This window comes from Harpia harpyja, chromosome 20 (assembly GCF_026419915.1).
Source record: "Harpia harpyja isolate bHarHar1 chromosome 20, bHarHar1 primary haplotype, whole genome shotgun sequence".
In the NCBI taxonomy this organism is placed as follows: Eukaryota; Metazoa; Chordata; class Aves; order Accipitriformes; family Accipitridae; genus Harpia; species Harpia harpyja.
Genome location: NC_068959.1, coordinates 14,005,538 through 14,028,524, shown reverse-complemented (window position 1 = coordinate 14,028,524; position 22,987 = coordinate 14,005,538). Strand labels below are relative to the sequence as shown.

General features: G+C 37.7%; 1 protein-coding gene across 3 annotated transcripts in view; it reads left to right on the top strand.

Annotated features, from left to right (window-relative positions):
• The window catches only part of GABRB2 (gamma-aminobutyric acid type A receptor subunit beta2), a 179,358-nt gene that overhangs the window by 133,431 nt on the left and 22,940 nt on the right, over window positions 1-22,987 (top strand). For all 3 annotated transcript variants that reach the window (XM_052771946.1, XM_052771947.1, XM_052771945.1), the window contains 3 exons: window positions 17,489-17,626; window positions 18,836-18,988; window positions 20,090-20,334. In XM_052771946.1, coding sequence (XP_052627906.1) covers window positions 17,489-17,626; window positions 18,836-18,988; window positions 20,090-20,334 — 536 coding nt within the window. The remainder of the gene's footprint in view (window positions 1-17,488; window positions 17,627-18,835; window positions 18,989-20,089; window positions 20,335-22,987) is intronic.

The following is a 22,987-nucleotide window of genomic DNA, read 5'->3' as shown; positions in this document are numbered from 1 at the left end:
CATTATCATGTACAAGTATGACAGTTTGGTAATTTCCTATTTTTCTTTTTTCTTGATATTCATTGTTATTTATATGGGATCTTTACATACTTGATATTCAAGTTATGTAGAGAATGTCTGTAGCTAGGTGTATGTTTATATGCATAGTTTTATGCATTAGACCATGTGTTCATACTCTGCTATTTAGAGTGGTTAAACATTTCAAAATATGGATATTTAAAAGGAAATATAGCATATTTTTATGTATGTTTTCAGAAAAAAAGTCTCAATTTCTTTTTTTTCCTGTATTCTGCTGTTTTTTAATGGATTCCTTGCTAGTTTGCCAGTAGGCTCTTTAAATGTTGGTATTATGTTAATTCCATATCTTCAACTATTGACCTTATTCCAAGTGCACTGATGATCCTACAGAAAATGTTAACAATATAGTGCTATTTTCCTTATTTAATGATGCGTCAAATAGTTATAATGAACACAGTCATGAATACATTTGGGTTAGTGAAGAGGATAACAGTTTGATTAGTGCACCATCGATATTTATTGTATTTATTCTAATTAAGCTGGCAGGCTGGCTCCTATGTATACGATTTCATCCAAAACCAAACCAAACAAACAAAAAAATAACTTGGAAGGAAAGTTATGGTTAAATTACCATCCACTTAGCATTAAATATTATTAGGCCCTTTTCCCCCCTTTGTCCTAGTAAGTGTTGTACAGATGTTGATCTGTTCTATAATTGTGGTTCTGATATTGGAAGGAGTTTTTTATCAGTGATCTCCAGCTATATGTATAGTAAGGCTGCAGGGAGAATTTGGGGTGTGCCTGAGGAGGTGCAGAGGTTGAGCTTAAAGCTTAGTGGTGCATCCTCTCAGAGAGCTACTCCTCATCATCCTGCTCCTGGGCTTCAGGCATTTACTGTGCTTGTGACCACAGGAATATGGGTGCTTTGGTTTTTCTGGGGTTGAGGATGACCCTCTACTTTATGTTCACATGCATTTATGTTTATGGTACTTATTAATATAGTGTTTACTCTTGTTAATGGCCAGACAGTTCCATCAAAATGAAGAGTCTAGCCTGTGTTGTCCTCCAGTAAGGGCTGTTTCACTTCAGCCCTTTTAGTTTTGTTTTTCGTATGTATCTTTACTGAGAATTTTTAAACAGCGCTGCATTGTTACGAGTTTGCAGACCAGATGGTTTTTGGTTTCCTTGAAGAAAAAGTCTCCTATTTCTTCCCCTTTGACTCGGCAACATTTTTTGTTTCAATAACTCTTAGTACTTTACAAAGCAAGAATCAGACTCAGTCTGTGTTTGTGTGCGAGTGCTTGGTACAGGGAAGGTAATAAAGTATTTCTTAGCCATTTCACCACCGTACACACAAGTTGGATGTAATTACAGACCTTGTGCCCAGGAAAACATTGGGTTTGCGGCCTTTCCACTCGTCTGACAGCTCCATGAGATGTTCCAAGTTAAAGAGGCTATTAAAGCCACTTGGGACAGTTCAGCTCTTCAGTGTTCCCACTTCTAACTTGTGATGAAATGACATGATAAAATTCTAATGAGAGAGATCAGTATCTTCAACTCGGTGCCTGCCAAAGATACATGCTGCGTATTTCCATTTATTCTTTGCCACATAAGAGGCCCTTCATTCTAAGCTTTGGACAAATAGTTACCTTATGCAATAGTAGTAATAAAAGATTTCCTAATAAATACTACAGCATATATGTACTTGTAACATAAACAGACTGCAGCAGTAATTCAAATATTATACAAAGTTGGGAGCACCACAGATAGGACAGTGGCTTAATAAACATGTTGACAAGGTGGCTGTTAGATACGTGCCGCACTGATGTGCTCCTGAGCCATGACAGCCTCTTGGAGACTGAGGATGCTACAGAGCAGGGGAGGAATCCAATTTTCAGGTTTATGGTAACAGGGCTCACTGTACTTTCAGCTTCCTGCTTCTGCACAGAAGCAATGTGTTCCCTGCAAATAAGAATTTTCTGATTCATGAATCCCACAGACATATAAGGATCACTTTTCAAAGGAAGGATGAAGTTAGAAAATAGGAATATAAATGTAGATACTGACACGTGTGATGCAAATAAGCCTTGGGTTGTACGGATATGCTAAGAATGTCACTGTACAAGGAATAAGCCAGTTTAAATAGGGAACACACAAGCACAGGTATGGATTACTTGTAGGCTCATGAAAAATATTGTCAAATTGCTTTATTTTTTTAAAATTTTTTTTGGTAGTTTGGAACAGAATTTGAGTCATAATTCCTTCAAGAATGAAGCTGTGCAGTTGTGTCAGAAAAATGTAGTGATTGTGAGGTACTAATAATAGTATTTTCCATTGCTGCATTGTGTATTATACATTATTGTATTATTCATGTGTTTTTCTCTCAGTTTTTTTGAAGAAGGGTATTTATTTCAAAGGCATGAGAGAGGTGCGGCCCACATGGGCCTCTCAGCATAAAGATGTAGTGTTTTAACTTTTGTATTTGAGGCTGATTCCCTTTTATGTATGTTAAAATATTGTACTGGATTCTTTTTAATGAACATTTACATGCAGACATCCTGCTTTTCCAGCCCAAGAGGCAACCTTATGTAATACATATTTGCATATTGACACAGTTACAATACTAGAGCTAGAGGAAAACAGAATAAAAGTCAACAGTGTGTGTTAAAATCTACTTGTGGGAAAAGTTCCTTTAAGGGTTGGCATTATCTTGTCTCAGTCACATCTACTTCAAGAAATAGGCATAGCCTCAAGCAATGCCTGGAGTTCCTACTCAGAAGAAAAGTGAATGTTAGAAAAGTTATAGACAATTTTGTTAAACTAAAAACTTCTGAAATGTGAAATGCGGTGACGAAATCTTCTTGGTATGGTACCAGGGAATGTCAATGCAAACCAGAGGGGAATGCGGGATACCAAGTAAAACAGGATATTACCTATAGAGTAGGATTTAACATGGTTTCATGGTACACAAAAGCCAAAAATTTAAACGGGACTACAGTAAGTGAACTCTTCTACTGAGGAAAATGTGAAAGGAGGTTGCTTCTGCCATGGATTTCACAGAAGGCAGCTGCTTAACGGCCTGTTTGGAGCTCTTCAGGTTTACAGTCTTCTGCGCCAATTAAATGCAGAGAGCTGAAGTAGATGTCTTTCTCCTTTCGCCTTGTTCCATCTCCTGTTAAAACACTTCCACTTCCTGCTACCTTGTGCATACCTATCCACAACCATTAGCATCTTGTTACCCACCAAATAACTTTTCCTTTGTATACTGTTTCTACAACCTGGAGGGTTGGGTGTCAAAAGAATTTATTCTCGCCTCTTTCAGCATCGTAGGAAAGTAGTTGGGATACTGCCAACAAACCTGTGCTGTCTTTTCTGATATAGGTGTCACAACAGAGTTTCCTACAGAAAAGTCCTCTGAGCCTTGAGGCACACGGCTTCCACTGAAATATTTTGAAAAGGCAGCAATGTAGTTTCTGATACCAGCCAGGCTGCGTGAAGGACGTCTAGGAATGTTGCAGGTCTATTGCAATTTTTAGGAAATATTGATGTAGTTCTAACATTATCAGGGTCTATAATTAACGTTTCTATAAACTTCATTCACATGGTACTGTATAAATAGTTCTCCACAGCAAAGATACGTGTAATTATCCTTGAAAAAGCTTGCAGAAGACAGAGGACTTACCCCGATAGGAAAATAAATTAAGATGTTCCTAAATCTATATATGTGGATGACTTTAGAAAGAGTATTCATTATAACTTACTCATTATTAAAAGAAAATTAATTTTTGCAAGCTCAGTGAAATGTCATATGTAAAAATGTGAGTTTTTTAATGTTCTAATGATGTCTAGCTCTTATCAATAACAGTTTTTAGCATATTGTTGTTGGACAGTTGATGAGAGCAATGTTCTTATTCTTTCATAACCAGATCTTTACTTAAAAGTTGAAGTGGTTTAGATACTATGATGTCCTGAATATTTCAGGTAAAGACAGAATAATATTCCAAAACATTGCCTCACACTGCATTGCAAGCTAACGTATGTTAATGAATAAATATTTTTCTAAATTGAACAAATGGCACAGGCACCAGACAGCAGGGCTTTCTTCTACAAATTACATTTTTCTCCTTGTGGCCTTGGATTTTTAATACAGCTATGGAATAATTAAGCAGAGTGGAGTATTAATGCAGTTTTATAAATAATGTTAAGGTTGCCAGATGTTGTTCATTTTTCCTCTTTTTTTAACGTACATCAGCGTTCAAAATGTAGTCTGATAGTGGGTTGTGGGGAACTTAGATATGTAAGACCAAATCTTGTAAGGTATTAAAAATTAAGCTTATGTAGATGATACTTTACTGATTCATTCGTTTGGATATACCCCTCACTTCTATTTCCAGTTTTGAAGAGACCAACTCTTAAATCAGATAAAAGGGCAAAAGTCCAACCCATATAGTCTTTCAATGAAGTCTTCTCTTAAGTAAGAAAACTGGGAGATTTATTTACCTGTTAGAAACCAATATTCAATGTCTAAGCCCCTTCATCATTTCCAGAGCATATATTATTGTTTTGGACACCAATTTTGCTCTGCATAAGTTTCAAGTTAATGTAGCCAAATGAGATAAAAGTGTAGGGATCAGCTCAAAACATGAGGATGAGTACAGGTTGCAATGATGAAATTGATGGTAGGGTGCAAATGTAAGTATTTGTTTTCCCCGCATGATCTTTGCCCTTAATAAAGGCTGGGAGGAGAAAATAATTTGTCATTTACACCCACTCAGTGTGAATGTACGTTTTACCATAAAAGTTCTGTTACTGGAAACATGGCCTATTCAAGCATAGAAGACAGTTGCTAATAATTGTTTTCAAACATCAGAAATAGTCTTGAGTTTTATGCAAAAAGTTGGGGTTTAGGGCATTTCCATCAATCTGCAAAATTATCTTTTTGGAATACAGTTGAGAAATTCAGTATATATTTGCATCAAAGTACAAAAAAATTGTTCCCTCTGCACCCAAGTTGGATCTTTAATATTATGCGAAAAGATAACAGTACTTTCAAACTGAATCATTACTTATACATATGCCTCATTTGAAAACACATAAGAGATTTCATATTTGATTCTTTGGTTGATGAGACCACCCATGCAAAATCTTCTCCATTTTTAGCTATTTTGCAAGTACGTCCTTATTAATACAGGTATTTCCCCAAATCTGCAAGTTAGATACCACCAAATTAATTTGCTCAGATACACACAAGCGTGGCACGAGAAACTTGCCAAGTGAAGACTAAGCAGAGGCTGAAAGAGGCTGATTGGGTTCAAGATACTGGCAGGCCTTCAGAATTTATTTGGTTGAGGAAGTGTACTGTCAACAGAACAAGAAGGCCAGGATAATAGCACAGGACCAGAATGACGGTATTTACTGCTTCAGGTGTTTGTGGCTTCCTTCCACTCATTCAGAACAGCTCTGACTGACTTCTCATGGGTGATGTCGCCCTCACTATGCTCAATTAGATTTTCCAATTGTTATGGGCTGCTTATGCAAAAAGATGTACCATGGATCTTTTAAAAGATCTATAATGTTGATTTTTTTAATACTCTACATGTTTAATTATTCAGTCCCTTAGGAAATAAGTTAACAGAACACAGCCCAAATCCACTGGAAGTATCACAGTCAAACAGAGCTCTTGTCTACCTGTTTGTTTATGGATTTTATATAATGAACCAATTAATATTTAAGAGATGCACGATTCATTTCCTGAATTTTGTTTAGGTGAAAATTTTTAGCCCTGTGTATTAAATATGTGCACTTAATTATCATCCTTTTTACACTGGAGGTTTTCTGGTGTGGTAGAAGGTTCAAGTAGGCCTTGAGTAGTCTCTTGGCATTCTGAGTTAGTCCTTCAACATGTATACCACAGTTCGGCTTCCTGGGGGATGTTCAGTTTCTTATTAAGGTTAAATCCCGTGAGCTGGGTGAAGCCAGCATTGTTTTTCTGTAAGCAGTTTTCAATGCTAAAGCGTGATATTAAAGATATTTATTCTTTTTATTTAACTTCGACTTGATTTTAGTGACTTAAGTGTGGAAGAAAATAGTAATGAATGATACAGTAACATTTTCTTCAGTCTTGAAACATAGTAAATACTTTATATCTTCACTTTGTAGATTACTCTGAAAAAAAAGCCCATTGCCTGCTTCTACCTGATTGCACTTGTCTTTTTGAAAATAGTTATTTTCACTTGAGTTCTGTTCGTTTTGTGATTTAATGGCATTGAAATAGATCACTTAAGAATTGATGTATTCATTTTTATCATATTTACATCAGCTGCAGTTCACATTTAAATAGCAATTTGTTATTTCTGCCTAAATGTTGGTTTCCTCAGCAACGATTGATATCATCCTCATGGTTATATATTGCAATTTCCTACTGCGTCTTTGAAGATCTACTCTTACGAGAAGTGAAAGTAAATTTCTTGGTTCTTCTGTATAGCTGATAATCAAATTGAGCTTCAAGAAAATAGACCTTTATCCTGGACTTCTTAATATTCAGCTTCCCAGTATTCTACCATAGTCTACTTTTAATTACAAATTAAACTAAGCTGCTTTCCCCACCCCCATGTACCCCCCATTAAAAAGTCCCTTACATATAAGACAGATTTGACATGTTTAGTATGGTTACTTCTGTGTTCAGGAACTCCTTTTTTATGTGATATATTTAATAGGGAATTAATAAACTTTACTGCAGAATTTTAATGTATACTAATCTGCTTTTTGAAATTTACAGATTGATGGATTTTTTTCTTTATAATTTTATGTGATGGGTTAACCCTGGCTGGACGCCAGGTGCCCACCAGAGCTGTTCTATCACTCCCCCTCCTTCTCAGCTGGACAGGAGAGAGAAAATATAACAAAGAGCTTGTGGGTCGAGATAAGGACAGGAGAGATCACTCACCAATTACTGTCACGGGCAAAACAGACTCAGTTTGGGGAAAATTAACTTGATTTATTACAAATCAACCGGAGTAGGGTAATGAAAAATAAAACCAAATCTCAGAACACCTTCCCTCCACCCCTCCCTTCTTCCCAGGCACAACTTCACTCCCGGATTCTCTACCACCCCCCCAGCGGCACAGGGGGACGGGGATGGGGTTTATGGTCAGTTCATCACACGTTATTTTCTGCCGCTTCATCCTCCTCAGGGGGAGGACTCATCACACTCTTCCCCTGCTCCAGCGTGGGGTCCCACCCACGGGAGACAGTCCTCCACGAACTTCTCCAACGTGGGTCCTTCCCACGGGCTGCAGTTCTTCACGAACTGCTCCAGCATGGGTCCTTTCCACGGTGTGCAGTTCTTCAGGCACAGACTGTTCCAGCGTGGGCCCCCCACAGGGTCACAAGTCCTGCCAGAAAATCTGCTCCGTGGGCTCCTCTCTCCACAGATCCACAGGTCCTGCCAGGAGCCTGCTCCAGCGCGGGGTTCCCACGGGGTCACAGCCTCCTTCGGGAACCCACCTGCTCCGGCATGGGGTCCTCCCCGGGCTGCAGGTGGAGATCTGCTCCACCGTGGGCCTCCATGGGCTGCAGGGGGACAGCCTGCCTCACCATGGTCTTCCCCAGGGGCTGCAGGGGGATCTCTGCTCCGGCGCCTGGAGCATCTCCTCCCCCTCCTTCTTCACTGACCTTGGTGTCCGCAGGGTTGTTTCTCTTACATGTTCTCACTCCTCTTTCCGGCTGCCGAATACCCCCGTCCCAACTTTTTTCCTTCTTAAAAATGTTATCACAGAGGTGTTACCACTATCACTGATTGGCTCGGCCTTGGCCGGCGGCGGGTCCGTCTTAGAGCCGGCTGGTATGGGCTCTCTCAAACACAGGGGAAGCTTCCAGCAGCTTCTTACAGAAGCCACCCCTGTAACCCCCCCCGCTACCAAAACCTTGCCACACAAAACCAATACATTTTACTATTAGTGGAAGTGAGAAATAAGTATGTTTAGCGCTATCTTTATATTGGCAACACTCGCCACCCATGTTTTCTTCACATAACATCTTCTTAATGTCACCCATGCTACACGAAAATCCCCTTCAAAGATGATCCAGCCTTAATCAATGCGCAAAACAGACATATTGTTGTCAACCTTATCCTCAGAAGAGGTCCTCTGTTCAATGAAGTAAGTGGGTTAGATAATATAAACATACACTGTGGCAGAACTATGGGATAGGATGTTTCCAGGTATTGCATAAAATGCTTATGGTTATCTAGCATTACTCGTTTGCCTACAGAAATCAGACATGTAATTTCAGTACCGATAGAAATCCCTGAATTTTAGACATTTAAATAAATGAAACTGGACCAGATATATTATAGATTATTGTGTTCTGGGATATGCTTGATACATAAACATAGCACTTGGTCTGCAGGAAACACCGAGCGTGAATGAATGGTGGAGATCAGAAGAAAAAAGATGAGGAGCATTCTTGCATGTGATTTGCGAATTCCCACAGATCTGGGAAAGAGCTGTACTCCAAGTTACACAGAAAGTGCTAGTGTATAGCATTGCAGAGACTAGCACTGGACAGAGTGGTGCCCAGCTGTTGCTGGAGTCACAGAAAGAATATAGTTCTGATGACATGGTACGTGCTTCCGGCTAATTAGGCATCGCTGACTTCATATCACCAGGCACCACTGTGCTGCATATACTCATCTCTCCATTATGTGAGGAACACTTGGACTTGCAGGATCTCCACGGTGTTGAATCCAATAACTTTTTAGATCATTCATACTGGTGGGAGTAACTGAGCTTATGGAAGCAGAAAGATTGGAAGAAATTGCCAGGTTCTAGGAGCTAGAAGGTTTTTGAATACTATTGCACTGATACAGTTCTCCCTATCTGTTTCTGATCGCTCTTTGTTTTCCTAGAAGTATTGTAACAGTGGAAATTTACTTATGAAAGCATTTTGCAGCAAGTGCCCTAAAGTACAAATGATTTTCACTGAAATCATTAGGAAAAAACCCAGCAATGACATTTAATGGGTTGCACCAGGACACCTATTCTATAAGTTACCCGGCTCACCGTAAGCAAGAATCAGCCTGAAGTGCCTACCTGAAAATTAAACTTGGTTCTGCTAACGCCATGAAAAGCCTACTCTGAGCCCTGGAATCAATTTTGTAATTTCACTTGTCCATCAAAACACCTTTTTTAATAGCTGTATACTGTTCTACAGCAATTATGGAGTCACATTTCCTTCTTCTCTTCTTTCTTTGCCGCACAACCCCCCCCCCCCCCCCCAGTAAGGAACCATTTCTACAACTTGAAGATGATTGTTTTTTGAGAATGTTACCAATTTAATCTAAAAATCAATTGAGTTTCACTGTAGTCAGAAAATTGTACATCCTCTTTTGTATCCAAATCCTCAGAGCCTTAGGGGAAAAAGTCTTTGAAGTGAAATGTAAAAAGAATTTTAATGTTTTATGCAGAAAGACAGAATTGGGGGGGGGGAGGGGAGGAGAGAGAAACAAGTACGATGTGCTTTTTCCAGTTTCTCTGATGCCAAATGTGTTCAGCAGTACACAAACTCTGACTTTCCTTCTCCCCTTTGTATCACTCCATTGATTTCAGTGTATGGTGACTTGTACTCTCCTCAGCTTTGAAGATCCCTGCAAACAAACTCTTCTAACATTCTTTCTGGCTCTGTTTTTGAGTGAATAAGTGGATGGTGAAGAATGAAGTGATGCAGTGAACCAAGTTTGAGTGTTCTGAAGGGTTTTGGAATTTCAAAATATGGTTTCCCTGTTACTTATGATTTTGTAAGTAATTTTGCGGTTTGTTCTGTGCAAATGCAAAACTGCTGAAGAAATTCTTGAAAAAGGAGAAAGTGGTGGTTCTATGTTTAAAAATAAATAAAATGCATAGATATTGCTACTAAAGGTGTTCCATGATCTGTTACATAAACAGGATTAACCATTTATTTAATATTTCTGTGTAGCATTCATCTCATGGTGCAGGGCCTGTAGTGTCGAGTTTCTCAATTAGTCTGATAGCCTGTGGCCTGCATTTAAATAAATTAATACGTTTTAAGACTGTCAGCTAAGAATTTTTTGTATATTCTAAATCAAAACATTCAGTCTGGTATAGATATCATCCATCAGTTCTCTCCATTTTATTTTGGGAAGCTACTGTATTGTGAGTGGCTAGGCAAAGAAAATCCAATTGATAGCAGCACAGATATGAGAGATTAAATAGCTTAAGTAGCTTGGTACTGATTCCCTACCTAGGAGTCCATAGATATTTGTATATTTTAAAGTAATTTTGTGATTATTTTTTTTTTCCAAAAATACTACGTGTATAATGCAACTATGTTATTCTCCACAATGTATATGTTATTATTCTTGTAAATGGCTGCTTTATAATAGTATTTAATTCCAGAACCTGCTGTAAGCTGAGTTCTCGTGTTTTGTATTGGTGAGCAAAAGACAAATACCTCAGGTGATCAGAAAGATTGTGTAATGCCAGCTTTCACTGAGCCTCCAGACCAGCTGAGCAAAAATGCTGTTGAAGTGGCCAAATTGTGCTTCATCATACTTCTATGCTGACAGTGTCCAGAATCACTGATCGAAGATGTAACTAGAGGGACACTCTTTTGGATGAGTATTAGCAGATGGGCTTAGGATTAAGACAGTTCCCAATAGGATCCTTTTGTGTCATTGTTGATGCTGAAGTAGTTCTCCTTAGCTCGGACATGATGCTGAATGTATGCATGTATTGCCCACTGCTGTTCCAGCCATGCTCAGACAATTTGATGATGGTTCAGAGAAGAGTGATGTTAACGCATGGCCTTAGAATCCTCTCTATGTTTTAGTCACATTTTCACTGTTTTGCATGTTTATGTCATTTTTTTTTTCCACAAATCAACAAATGTCTTACCTTTAGTCTCCAGGTGCTACCATAGTATTAGTAATATGGACCACTTGAATTCCTACACAGTGTGCACGCTGTAGATGTGTATGTGTATCTATATATCAATCTAAAGTATAGCCCTGCTGTCGTGTACAAACAAAAGCATTGTGAGGCAGTGAATCCTACTGATAAATCCTGAGGTTTTTTTAGAAAAGTTGGCTTCTCTTTTTCCATTGTGTGGTGTTTCTGATAACTATCTTGTGTCTAAATACTCTCATGCTCAGCCAGTAATGCTACAGCTTTCATTTTAGGTTGATTGTATTTAAAGAATTTCTGAATTTTGGTTTCTCTTAAATAGGCTGGAAAAAAATAGGAGTTTTGGTAGTTTCTGTATGAAGAGGTTTCTATTTTGTGTTCTACTAGTTGTTTGTTTTTCTTCTACAGCGCTTCATCATCTGTCATTCCTTAAAGTACAAGCAATGATAAATTCCCTGTCCATGTTAATGGGAGTCGAGAATGCTTTGCTTCTCTCGGGATAGGTGCCATATTACTGGCACAATGTATTGATTTGGTTGACTGCTGATGTGTGATGCATGAAAGGAATGAGAAAGTGAACTTTCTGAATGTGAAGTAAATTGTGCTGCTGATGATATATAAGTGATTTAGGAAAAAGCAATCAATCAGATTCTCTGTGCTGGTAGCAGTGCTACATACAATTTAATATATGGAATCATAGAATCATAGAATGGTTTGGGTTGGAAGGCACCTTTAAAGATCATCTGGTTCCAACCCCCCTGCCATGAGCAGGGACACCTTCCACTAGACCAGGTTGCTTAAAGCCCCATCCAGCCTGGCCTTTAAACACTTCCAGGGATGGGGCATCTGCAGCTTCTCTGGGCAACCTGTTCTAGTTGTCTCACCATCTCATAGTGAAGAATTTCTTTGTTATATCTAATCTAAATCTATCCTCTTTCAGTTTAAATCCATTACCCCTTGTCCTATCACTACATACCCTTGTAAAAAGTCCCGCTCCAGGTTTCCTGCGGGCCCCCTTTAGGTACTGGAAGGCTGCTGTAAGGTGTCCCCAGAGCCTTCTCTTCTCCGGGCTGAACAACCCCAACTCTCTCAGCCTGTCTTCATAGGAGAGGTGCTCCAGCCCTCTGATCACCTTCATGGCCCTCCTCTGGACTCGCTCCAACAGGTCCCTGTCCTTCTTATGTTGGGGGCCCCAAAGCTGAACACAGTATTGCAGGTGGGGTCTCATGAGAGTGGAATAGAGGGGGGGGAATCACCTCCACCGACCTGCAGATCATTCTTCTTCTGGTGCAGCCCGGGATACGGTTGGCTTTCTGGGCTGCAAACACACATTGTTGAGTCATGTTGAGCTTCTCATCAACCAACACCCCCAAGTCCTCCTCTGCAGGGCTGCTTTCAATCCATTCTCCGCCCAGCCTGTATTTGTGCTATAGTACAATCTAAATCAAATAGACAGTGTTCTGTGCTAAACTCAGATTCTTGCAAAAATGACTTGCAGCATTTTTGGGTTTAGTGTGCTTTACTTTTTACATTACTGACATGTGATCTGATAATTCAGAAATATTGAGCTGACATTCATTAATTCTGCCTTTTTCTTGTCAAGAAACACAGAATTTTCGTTCTAGACTGCTTATTACTATTTTAAATTGGTTGGTCTTTAAATAATTTTAACTTGTAAGTAGAGTTGTTTTGAGTCCCAAATACCTGCGGATGGAATTTATTATAGTCACAGGTAATTGGACTTTAATATCTGTAAAACATCCACTAGAAACATGAACTGACCCATTTTCTTTTCTGGCAGATGTTTTGCAGATATTACACTTATACCCAATTATCTTTGGGTACTTTAGCAGTATACATTAGCATTCACGTGCAGATGACTATAATATTATTTTCTCTCCTTCTCCATGTTATGACATGAATGGGATAATTTATCCTTCTTGGAAAGAGAGAGAAGTATCTTAATAAAAGCTTGAAGAGACTTCCTGAAATTCTTCTTCTCAATACCTACTAAAAAGTCTTGTCATTCCGCGTCAATGTCTCAGCTTAGCAGTTCCCCCACGTAAGTACCTTAAGCAGCGGGCAGTTCTGCAGTCTCCCCAAAGCAGCCCAGAGCTGCGTATTTTGGAATCTTTGGTCTGAACTTTTGGCTGAGATTTTCAAAGGAGTTCAGCTCTCCTCAGGAAGTAGTTGTCGATATTTGGTTAGTACTAAGGCTGTGAGAATACCGGGAGAGGTTTAACCACATCTTCCTGGTATAGGGAGAGCACTGCTCTGTCTGCTGGAACAGAAATCCTGGAGTTCACCTGCGTGAACCCTGGTATGATTAGACGGTTCAAGGCCAAACCATGTGTAGGCAGTTGGACAGAACTATCAGATGTTCTAAAAAATAAAATAAAATAAAGACCCATTTGGGCTTTTTATAAACATGCTTTCTTTTACATAAAAAGTGGGGGGTTTTTTTTGCTTTAACTTATTTTAGCATTTATTTTCTCAGAAAGAATAATAAAAGATTGATTTATTAGTTATGAAGTTTAAGAGCAACAGTTAAATTACTTCAAAAAGAAATAAATTACCTTAATTAATCCCACCAAGTTCAGTAAATGGTATTAGAATCTGGAACTTGCTGTTGGAGGGCAGGGTAGGTTTGAGATACAATATCAGCAAAACTCAGCAATATCACAAAGTAAGAGTGAACCCTCACAACAAGGTATGTAATATTATTCTTTCTAAACTCTCTAAGGCTGTTCTTTTATATTTTTCATAACTTATACTTGCTTTTACATCTCAAGATCAGCCAATTTATTAATTTTTCTTTATTTTATTTTAGATTTTATTTTATTTTTCTCTCTGAAAGCCTAGAGTGACACTTGACAAATATAAAGTGGTGATAGACAAGGAAACATAAGTAAGCTGTCTGCCTTTTTTCTGAAGATACACTTGTGACCAGAGAAGTGAAAGATATTGTGACAACCTGATGAATTTCAGGTCTGCAGAACCTGCACGTACTCCTCATACCATGTAACACTTGGAAAAATTACCAAAGAACTTACTGCACTGAATGAAGGATTTGTGCTTCACACAGATACTGAAACAAATGTGTTCCCTTCAGGTGTCTTATTGAAGTGGGCCTGTCTTGCCATGAACACAGTCATTAATGATCTCCATCCATGTACCATTGATCTTCCTGGAAAAGTACCTTTTAAAGCAAATGAAGCAGATCTAGCTGTACTTAAAATCTAATATCCTGCAGAGAGTACAAACAACTTGTCAACAGCCAATGCCCCAATGCTAACAGTAATTTCCCTTCCTGTCAAACAACTGCTTCTCCACTGGGAGAAGGTACACCAATAGCTGTAATGGTTCTATGTACATCACAGAAAGGGCAGAGAGCCTTCTTTCCATGCAGTATTTGGGAAAATGACAACAGCTTTTGTATTAGCGGATTCAGGTGGTGAGTAACAATTTGCAAAAACAAAATCCGTTTGCTGGAGTACAGCTTTTACTGGTATCCACTGGAGAACCAGAGAATGCGACCAGGCAGGACGAGGCATTCACACCCACAACCCAGAGAAGAGGAAGGGAGTTACCAACTGTTACATTAACAGTGTCAGAGCCAGAACTTGGTATATATTTTTACCACAAGAAGTAATGAACATAAAAAAGCTAAATTAAAGATTACAATATATTGGTAAAGGTTTTCAAGTTGTGTTTCACAGCTCAAGTCTGTTAGTTCAGAAACTGTGGTAATCTCAATCATGTGGCCAAGTACAAGTGTTCCTCATTTCTTAAAATGCACAATACTTAGAAGTGCCTCAGTATTTCAGGTCATTTTGGAAGGAAAGAAACTTTTAGAGTCATCGTGCTCTTCCATCGTGTACCTTTTGCTATCTTTATACTGTGGAGGAAGTAGAACAAGGTTAATTGAAGAAATGAGAGGTAGAGAGGGAGGCTCTTATATGATTGGCAGTCTGAGAAAATAATAATTAAGCAGAAAAATACATTATTTCCTCATGAGAACAAAACAATTCCAATCTCCTGGGTAAGTCTGTAGTTTGACTCCTTTGAAATAACTTAACTGATACTATAGAACATTTCGAAGTCAGTTCTAGCAACAGTCTTGGCTGAACTAAGGATGCCTTGCTTAGCTATTGGAAGTCATTGTGCTACAGCTATTCTTATCTCTAAATACAGCATCTCTTGGTCATCATGCAACAATTTTGTGCTGTAAATTTAATCTGAGACAATTTTTTGTGGGGTGCTAAAGGTTTTCCTACACAAAGATGCAGTAAGTGAAAAGCAAAGTTCAATCACATGTTGATCTTCATGAGAACTTCAAAGCTAATGAGTTCTGACGATTAAAAATGCAGATTTGAACATACTTTGTTGTATCACAAAGTGCGTAAGAAGCATCAGTATGATTGTGGAGTCACTGTTAATGCTTGTTTGATTACTGATGATAGGTCTTCTACTGACAGATAGCAGTAATCTTGGCTCATTTTCAGACCTCTTACGTTTTAGACTCTGAACAAGTAACATACAATAAATTCCAAGATTATGGTATCTATGAGATTCTTTTGATGGCATCTTTTATAGATGTCTAAACAGAGGAGGAAGTTATTAGTCTAAATTATGTTCAGTTATTCCTTTGATGATTCTCCTCTTGGTGAAACAAGAGAGAAGGTATGAGGGGAAACAAATCAGTAACCATTTATGTAAGCTATTTGTTGATGTGAATTTTAACTCTGTTTCTCAAGGGGGTTCTGGATATGTCAAAAGCATATCATGTTCCACATTGTAAAGCTTTTTCTCTCTTAGCTGTTGAAGCTTATTTAGAAGATACAAGCCTCTTTGGTTGATGTCGTCAGCTAGAGCTAGTGAACTTTTGGGTAAATGGGATAATTAAGGAAGAACTTATTTCATAAAAACTTAAAAAATTTTTCTCTCATCAGTTTTGCTGTCTGTGTCAGCAACTTTGAAAGCAGAGTGGGTTCCATCTTGAATTCTTGATGTTGACCAGCTGTTCAAAATCTGTCCTGTATGAATGAGATGGCTCTGATTCCTGAAATTAGTTTTCCATTTTCTGCCCTCAAACTACTTTAGATTTGCTGCTAGCCCCAAGAAAAACAGAATGAGAGAGTCACATATACAAAAAACTGGAATTGCTATCAATATGCTATAAGAATGTAACTACCAAAAGACCTTAAAACTTGCTGTGTGTTGCACAGACTTTTATGGTTGCTTCAGTGTGTTTACAGATTATTGGGTTCATATCTTAAAACTTGCTTGCCTTCTGCTGCTGCTGTACACCTGGATTATACTTGGATTGTCAAAAATTAATGAAGTGTGGAAACAGTTTTATAGTTTCTAGGTTACCACAAAATGCATAATCTGCATTATTTCTTGAGATTAAGTGCTATTTGAGCACTCTAAAATGGTGTTTAGTATATAATTTTGTCCTTTGTCTGTGGGTGAGAACTTAAAATCAAGGTCACATATGTATCATTTTATTATGTCAGCCTCCCTAATGGTCATAGTCACTATTCTATATCTGAGTTGTTCTTTTTATTTACAATTTTTAACAACAAAAACCTTTAAAAGGCTACAAACTTTCATGACTATGTTACTTCCTGGTTTTGTAGTAGATTTATTTCTGATGTCTACTGATCAGTTCTGTATACCAACTCTGGAGTATGCAAGTTAGCTCAACTGCCATTTGGCGAACCCAGATTAGTATTTCATGCATATATTTTATGACAGTGTGAATATGTGCTGGCTTCTGGGGGTTTTTTGTGGGTGGTGGGATTTTTTTTGTTTGGTTGGTTTTTTGTGGGTGTTTTTTTACCATCCAGAGTGCTTGCTATTGCATCTGCTACAGCTGCTTCTTACAAAGGCCTTACTGAAAGTGGTAGTCTTTTATTGCATTCAAGCCATTTTCAGAAAAAAAAAGATGCTGTTTTTACAAGTAAAATCTAAATGGGTTTGAACGAGTGTTTGTCCTTTTTGTCCATAGTCAGATTATAAACTACATAGCGTACAGAGCAAATATAATGAGATAACTGTATGCTGGACTTCTCTTTTACCCGTATTACTCTCACTGTCCTCTTTCCTATGCTGATCATTTTGCACAAGAGGTGACCTCGTCATGTTTCTGTTACCAGTGCTGGTGTTTCAGCCCAGGGGGTGAAATTACAGCAAACCCACACTGCCTTAGCCAGCCTTGGGATCAGAAGTTACCTTAAACTGAATGTACAGTTACTATCTATATATGGGATGTGTGTAGTCTTAATTGGTTTTTAAAGGTTTGCTTTATTAATATATTGATACAATATATCTTTAAAAAAACAAAGATTAAAATATACATAGGATTGCCATTTAAAATTATATTTAGAATTACCTGTGTCTGTCTGTATATTTATATCTATTATGTTAGTAACAGCTTAGTTTTAGAAACATATTTGAAGTTTTTTTCTGAGTTAATGCTCTGGACTGTTCTCCACAATGTCGGAAGAGATGTGTATCTTAACTGTTTACTCCTGTTTTTATAGATGGCTATACAACAGATGACATTGAATTTTACTGGCGTGGGGGTGATAATGCAGTCACAGGAGTGACAAAGATTGAACTGCCACAGTTCTCCATTGTAGACTACAAGCTTATCACCAAGAATGTTGTTTTCTCTACAGGTTTGTGGAGGGGAAGTTAAAAGGGGAATTCACTGGGAAGACTTTTAGAAATGGGTTAATTTGCAACGTGCAAGTCAAGATCTGAGCAAAAATTTTAGAAACAGGAATAAACCAGAGCAGCAACTGTGCATTTTGAAAGGGGCAGTTTTTATTCCAGCTTTCACAGTGTATAAGGCACCACTCATTAACATAGGAAGAGGATACAGTAGTGCGCCATGTTAAGGCTCAGTCAAATAAGCTGCATTTTCTGTTTTCCTATGAAAACTGATTAAGCCAGTTACACACCTCAGTGCCCTAACCCCAACAAGGAGTAACCCAGCCTGTAGGAAATTTAGGAACCTTTCTCTCACTATTTCTAGTTCCTTGTGCCAAGCTGTGGATGTATTAGACTAATTATTTTGTCTTTGCTGTAAAACCTTTAAAATCCTTGTTCCACAGGATTTGTAGTTTAGCCTAGGCTAGCAAGCATATGACTTTCTGAAGGCTGAAAAGATGCTTTGTGAGGAGGAGTAGAAAATAAGACTGGATTTCATAAAATAAAAAACAAACCAAGAAACAACTAGAACATTTCAATGACATACTAAATCATTCAAAAGAGACAAGAGTTGGGTTGGGCTATTACTACGGGATCCTCTCTACCTACTTGAGAAAGCTGCTAGGTGTGTTAAAAAAAATAATCTTCAAAGCCCACTTTCTAGATATGGATAGAAATAATCTTTGGAGAGAGTATAGAAGAATTGTGCATCCCAAATTCTTCAAAACCAAGCAGAAATGGGACTTGAATAGTGATCTCTAGGCACCCATTTGAACAAGTGTTTCATACACCAAAATATTTCTGGTATCCAGTGACAAAGGGCAAGTGTTGCATCGCTTGGAGAGAAGGTTAGAATAAGTCTTACACTGAAGTAGGCATACTGCAGCTTGTCAGGGGAGAAGCATTTCCACGCTTTGATGCTTTGGAATGTATTTTGGCTGCTGATTGTTGAATATTATGATCTCCAGCACATATGCACCTAGAGCACCCTTGTACCCTTAGAATAAAAGATTATTTAATTTCAATTTTTTCTAGAAATTCTACAGCTGGTTATCCTGGATCTTTCAACTCTGTGTGTACTCTATGTTGCATGAAACAATAAAACCAAAATGACAGAAAAATGTTTTCAGGCTTTATGTAAGTAAATTATGGCCATACCAAATATTCTCTTTTAGGTGCCTACCCAAGGCTGTCTCTCAGCTTTAAACTTAAGAGAAACATTGGTTACTTCATTCTGCAGACCTATATGCCTTCTATTCTGATCACTATCCTGTCCTGGGTTTCCTTCTGGATTAATTATGATGCTTCAGCTGCAAGAGTTGCTTTAGGTAGGCATTTTTACATGTCATGCAGTGTGCATTAGCTGAATGCTTTTTCTTGCTTCTGGCTTAGTGGATAGTGCATGATTTGAAAAATAAATCTGTTACATCTTTTTATGTCTGGCTTGTTAAGCTTTGTATTTTTGAATCAGCATTTAAATCATCACAATTTAAATAAAAATTAAAGTGATTTCATGTCTGAATTAGCTAACTGTATAATCATTGTAACCAGAATTAGCCTAATTGTATCAACATTTTCTGTTGTTTTACTGCTTGTTTTTTCTCCAAAGAGAATACATTTAGTTTGCTTTTGCTCATGGCAGTCCAGAATACACATTCAGCACTGTGTTATGGATTATAAATTGCTTTTCCTTTCAGGTATGAATTAAATAAAGTTTTACTAGGGTTGTATAGTTAACTTCTGAAGTTGAGGGCTTTTTTACCTTACTGTTATCTTACATTCTAAAAGCAAAACCATTTCCCTAATTAATCTCTAGAGTACTCATCACCAGTCCCATGTGTGTTTGTTTATACTATGCCCCTCATCAGAGGATCCAAGCATGTTACAAAAATAAACATGAGTATCTATTGCCAAATTTTGTATAAATCAGGCCGATTTCTGCCAGTGCAGTTCTCATGTAGATAAATAAGTAAATCACCATAAAAGACACAATTGAGAATTTGACATTTTAGCTTTACAGAATACTGTCTGAGTTTTACCAGGCCTTTCTGTGTAGCATTTTCCCATAAGAATTCAAGACTGCAGACATCCTGAAAATGCTGGAGGAAAGCAAGGTAACAGTGACTTTAAGCTGGTAATTTATAACTGAGACTTGTTAGAGAAGGTTACAGTTTAGCTGGTTAAAAACGTACAGAATCCAGCTACTGTTTGTTTGATTGAATTCAATTTATTACAGCTGTAATTTTCTTTGCTGTACAAAAAATTAAAGACAAAGATAAGGAATATGGACAGAGGTTAGGGGTGGGGTTTTTTCCTCCAGGAAAAAAAAAATCTAGAATTTTTCAGCTCTAGCATTTGAATATTATGAGCTATTATGCTAGAAAATTAAAATGAATTCAGTCAATAGACTTGTTAATTCTTTTTTCCAGGAATCACGACTGTGCTCACAATGACAACAATTAACACCCATCTTCGAGAGACTCTTCCCAAAATTCCATATGTGAAAGCCATTGACATGTACCTTATGGGATGTTTCGTCTTCGTTTTCATGGCTCTGCTGGAGTATGCATTGGTCAACTACATCTTCTTTGGCAGGGGACCTCAGCGTCAAAAGAAAGCGGCAGAAAAAGCTGCCAGTGCCAACAATGAGAAGTTGCGAATGGATGTCAATAAGGTGAATTGAAACGGGGATATATTTTTAGCATTGCCCCAGGAAGGCAGACTTTCACTTCTGCCAGACAGAGCTTTAAAATGTAATTTCTTGTAGAAAATGAGCAGAGTGGGATTATTATGATCTTAGCTCTGCAGAGCAGTGTACTTAGCCACCTCAGCAATGAATGCTGCCCTCTAGCCTGGAAAACTGAATTACTTTTTTCTAAAGCGTGCACTCAGTTAAGCTTTCCTGTGAGATGTTTTCTCAGTCAGGATGTAGAGTTAAATATGTCTAATCTGTTTCCAAAGGAACAAATCCAAAATGATGGCTATAGCTGATATTCTAGTAAGAGCTGTATGGAACATTGGAAATAAAACCTAAATTTAACCTACCTTCATAGATCTTTCAGATTACCTGGATAAGAAATATTTGCAACTGAAGTGTTTAAAGCTTGAAAAGTTTGCATATTTTCAACATATAATGGCCCAGGAAACTGTTGACTAAATGAGAAACTGCTCAGAAATAAAGCATCAGCTTGCTGTCTGCTTCATTTTGAATCTAAAAATGGTCCCCTGGGGATGGAGAATTGAGGCAGAAAATACATTTGCCAAGATACACACTTTTGGAAAAAGTATCCATTATGCCTAATGAAAATGGAGCACTTACCATAAAGCACTTGTCATTTTTCACTTTGACCATTTTGGATGAGTTTCACACCGTGGCAAATCTGGGCTGAATGCTAAAATGTACTCAGTGTGAAATGCATAAACTTTCACACACATGCAAAATTGGAAAGTTAAATAAAGTTAAATTATCTCTTTTTTTCTCTTTTTTTCTTTTTTTGGGGGGGGGCATGAGAAGCTTTTTGAATTTGCAATTCAGCATGATACTCCAAGGGGAAAAAAATCAAAATCAGAATTTAAAAAAAAAAAATCTAAATCAGAAAGAACCCAAGTGATTTTTTGTGAAGTGGAAACATAAGTTTCATACAGCTCTAGTGGTGGAATTTCTCATGTTTGTTTAGAAATGCTATACTACCATAGTGTGCCTGCAGACAGGAGAACATTTTGTCCCATTTTTGCTGGAACAACAAAAATCCATCTCACGTTGATAGCATAAAACAGTTAGTTTTATAGGTTATAGTTTCTTGTCTTTTAAGATGGAGGATTATGTTGTTGTGTCTCAGATCTCACCTGTCCATTAATTTTTTTTTTTTTTTTTTAATTTGAGAGAAACATGTTTTAATGAATGAAGGCAAATGCATAATGATGAGATTAATTTTGATGTTATGGTACCATAGATCATCTTTTCCCATTGTAAAGTTTATGAAGATGCTGTAAAATCTTTTTCTTTCTATTGGTGATTTTTCAGCAATGTGAAAAAATCTGCAAGCTTTTATTTAATTTGTCAAGTTTATTTTTAAAAAATCAGTTTCCCTTTAAACAACCAAAGCTATTAACTAAGAAACCCTGTAGGTAGTTTTATGAGACTAGATCTGTGTTTACCTGAAATCTTTCCTCCAATATCAGTGGAAATTTAAGGTCCATAGGTGTCAGAGTGTCACCACTAGCTGAGGTATGTTTTTGTATACTGTTTCACTTGTGATATTTTCTATATACTTATTCATACAATAGATCTTTCAGCCACATAACAGAATAGGCAAAGTCTAGTGGCAAATTGCTAATAATGAACTAGAATTTGAAAGCAGTAACTAGTGTACTAATCCAATCCAGTAGGCAGAGTAAATTAATTCCAGCAACTGTTGCAGAAATTCACCAGCCTACAGGATTAACACAAAGTATACTGGGAACAACTTTATTTATATTTTTTTATACTGAGCCTTTTGCTTAATACACCAGGCCAGCATGGTTCATAGTCTATGGCAGTTTTGCTCTGGTATCCAGATACACTCTCATCTGATAATCAGGTTTGCAGTCCCTTAAGCAACAGATAGAGAACCAAACAGGAGAGGATTGGAAAAGAGTAGTGATCAGAGAGCCCTGTCCTACTGCACCTAGACTGCTCTGGGGTGGAGGAAAGGAGCTGACAGCTGTTGTTGCTGTTTGACCAGCACCAAGAAAACAGATTCATATTTAATGGACCTGAATATTTTATCTATGAAAGTGGGCCAAATATATTATACAATTATTTTCATGTACAAGAACCAGAAATGGGCCTGAAGTGCCGAATTTGGTTCACATGCAGGTTTCCATAAAAATCCAAGTATTTTAGAAATGGGACCAAATGAACACTCCATCTCTAATTAGGGTCCAACATTGAAGGACTAATTTTATGAAGAATGAGTGTTCTTTTGTGATATTACTAGGTTGCTCTTGTATCACTACATGGAATATTATGAATTTATCAGAATCAGATACTACGTGAGAGAAGATTAATGCCATGAGTAATAAACCTTAGAACATGAGGGTGAAAACTTCTTTACAGCTCTGTTACTGTATTCAGCACAGACATTCTAAAAAAGGTGGATAAATAGTTATTGGAACTGCTGCTTATAGTGCAGCATCTTTGTTTATACATTATAGACCAGCAAATCTGTAATAGTTTTCTTCAGATTCCAACACCATTTTTTTGTAACAGTCTCTTACAACTTCTCAAACAACAAAAGGTGGTGAGAGGAGAAGTGCTGATTAGTCCTTCCATCCACAGCTACTTG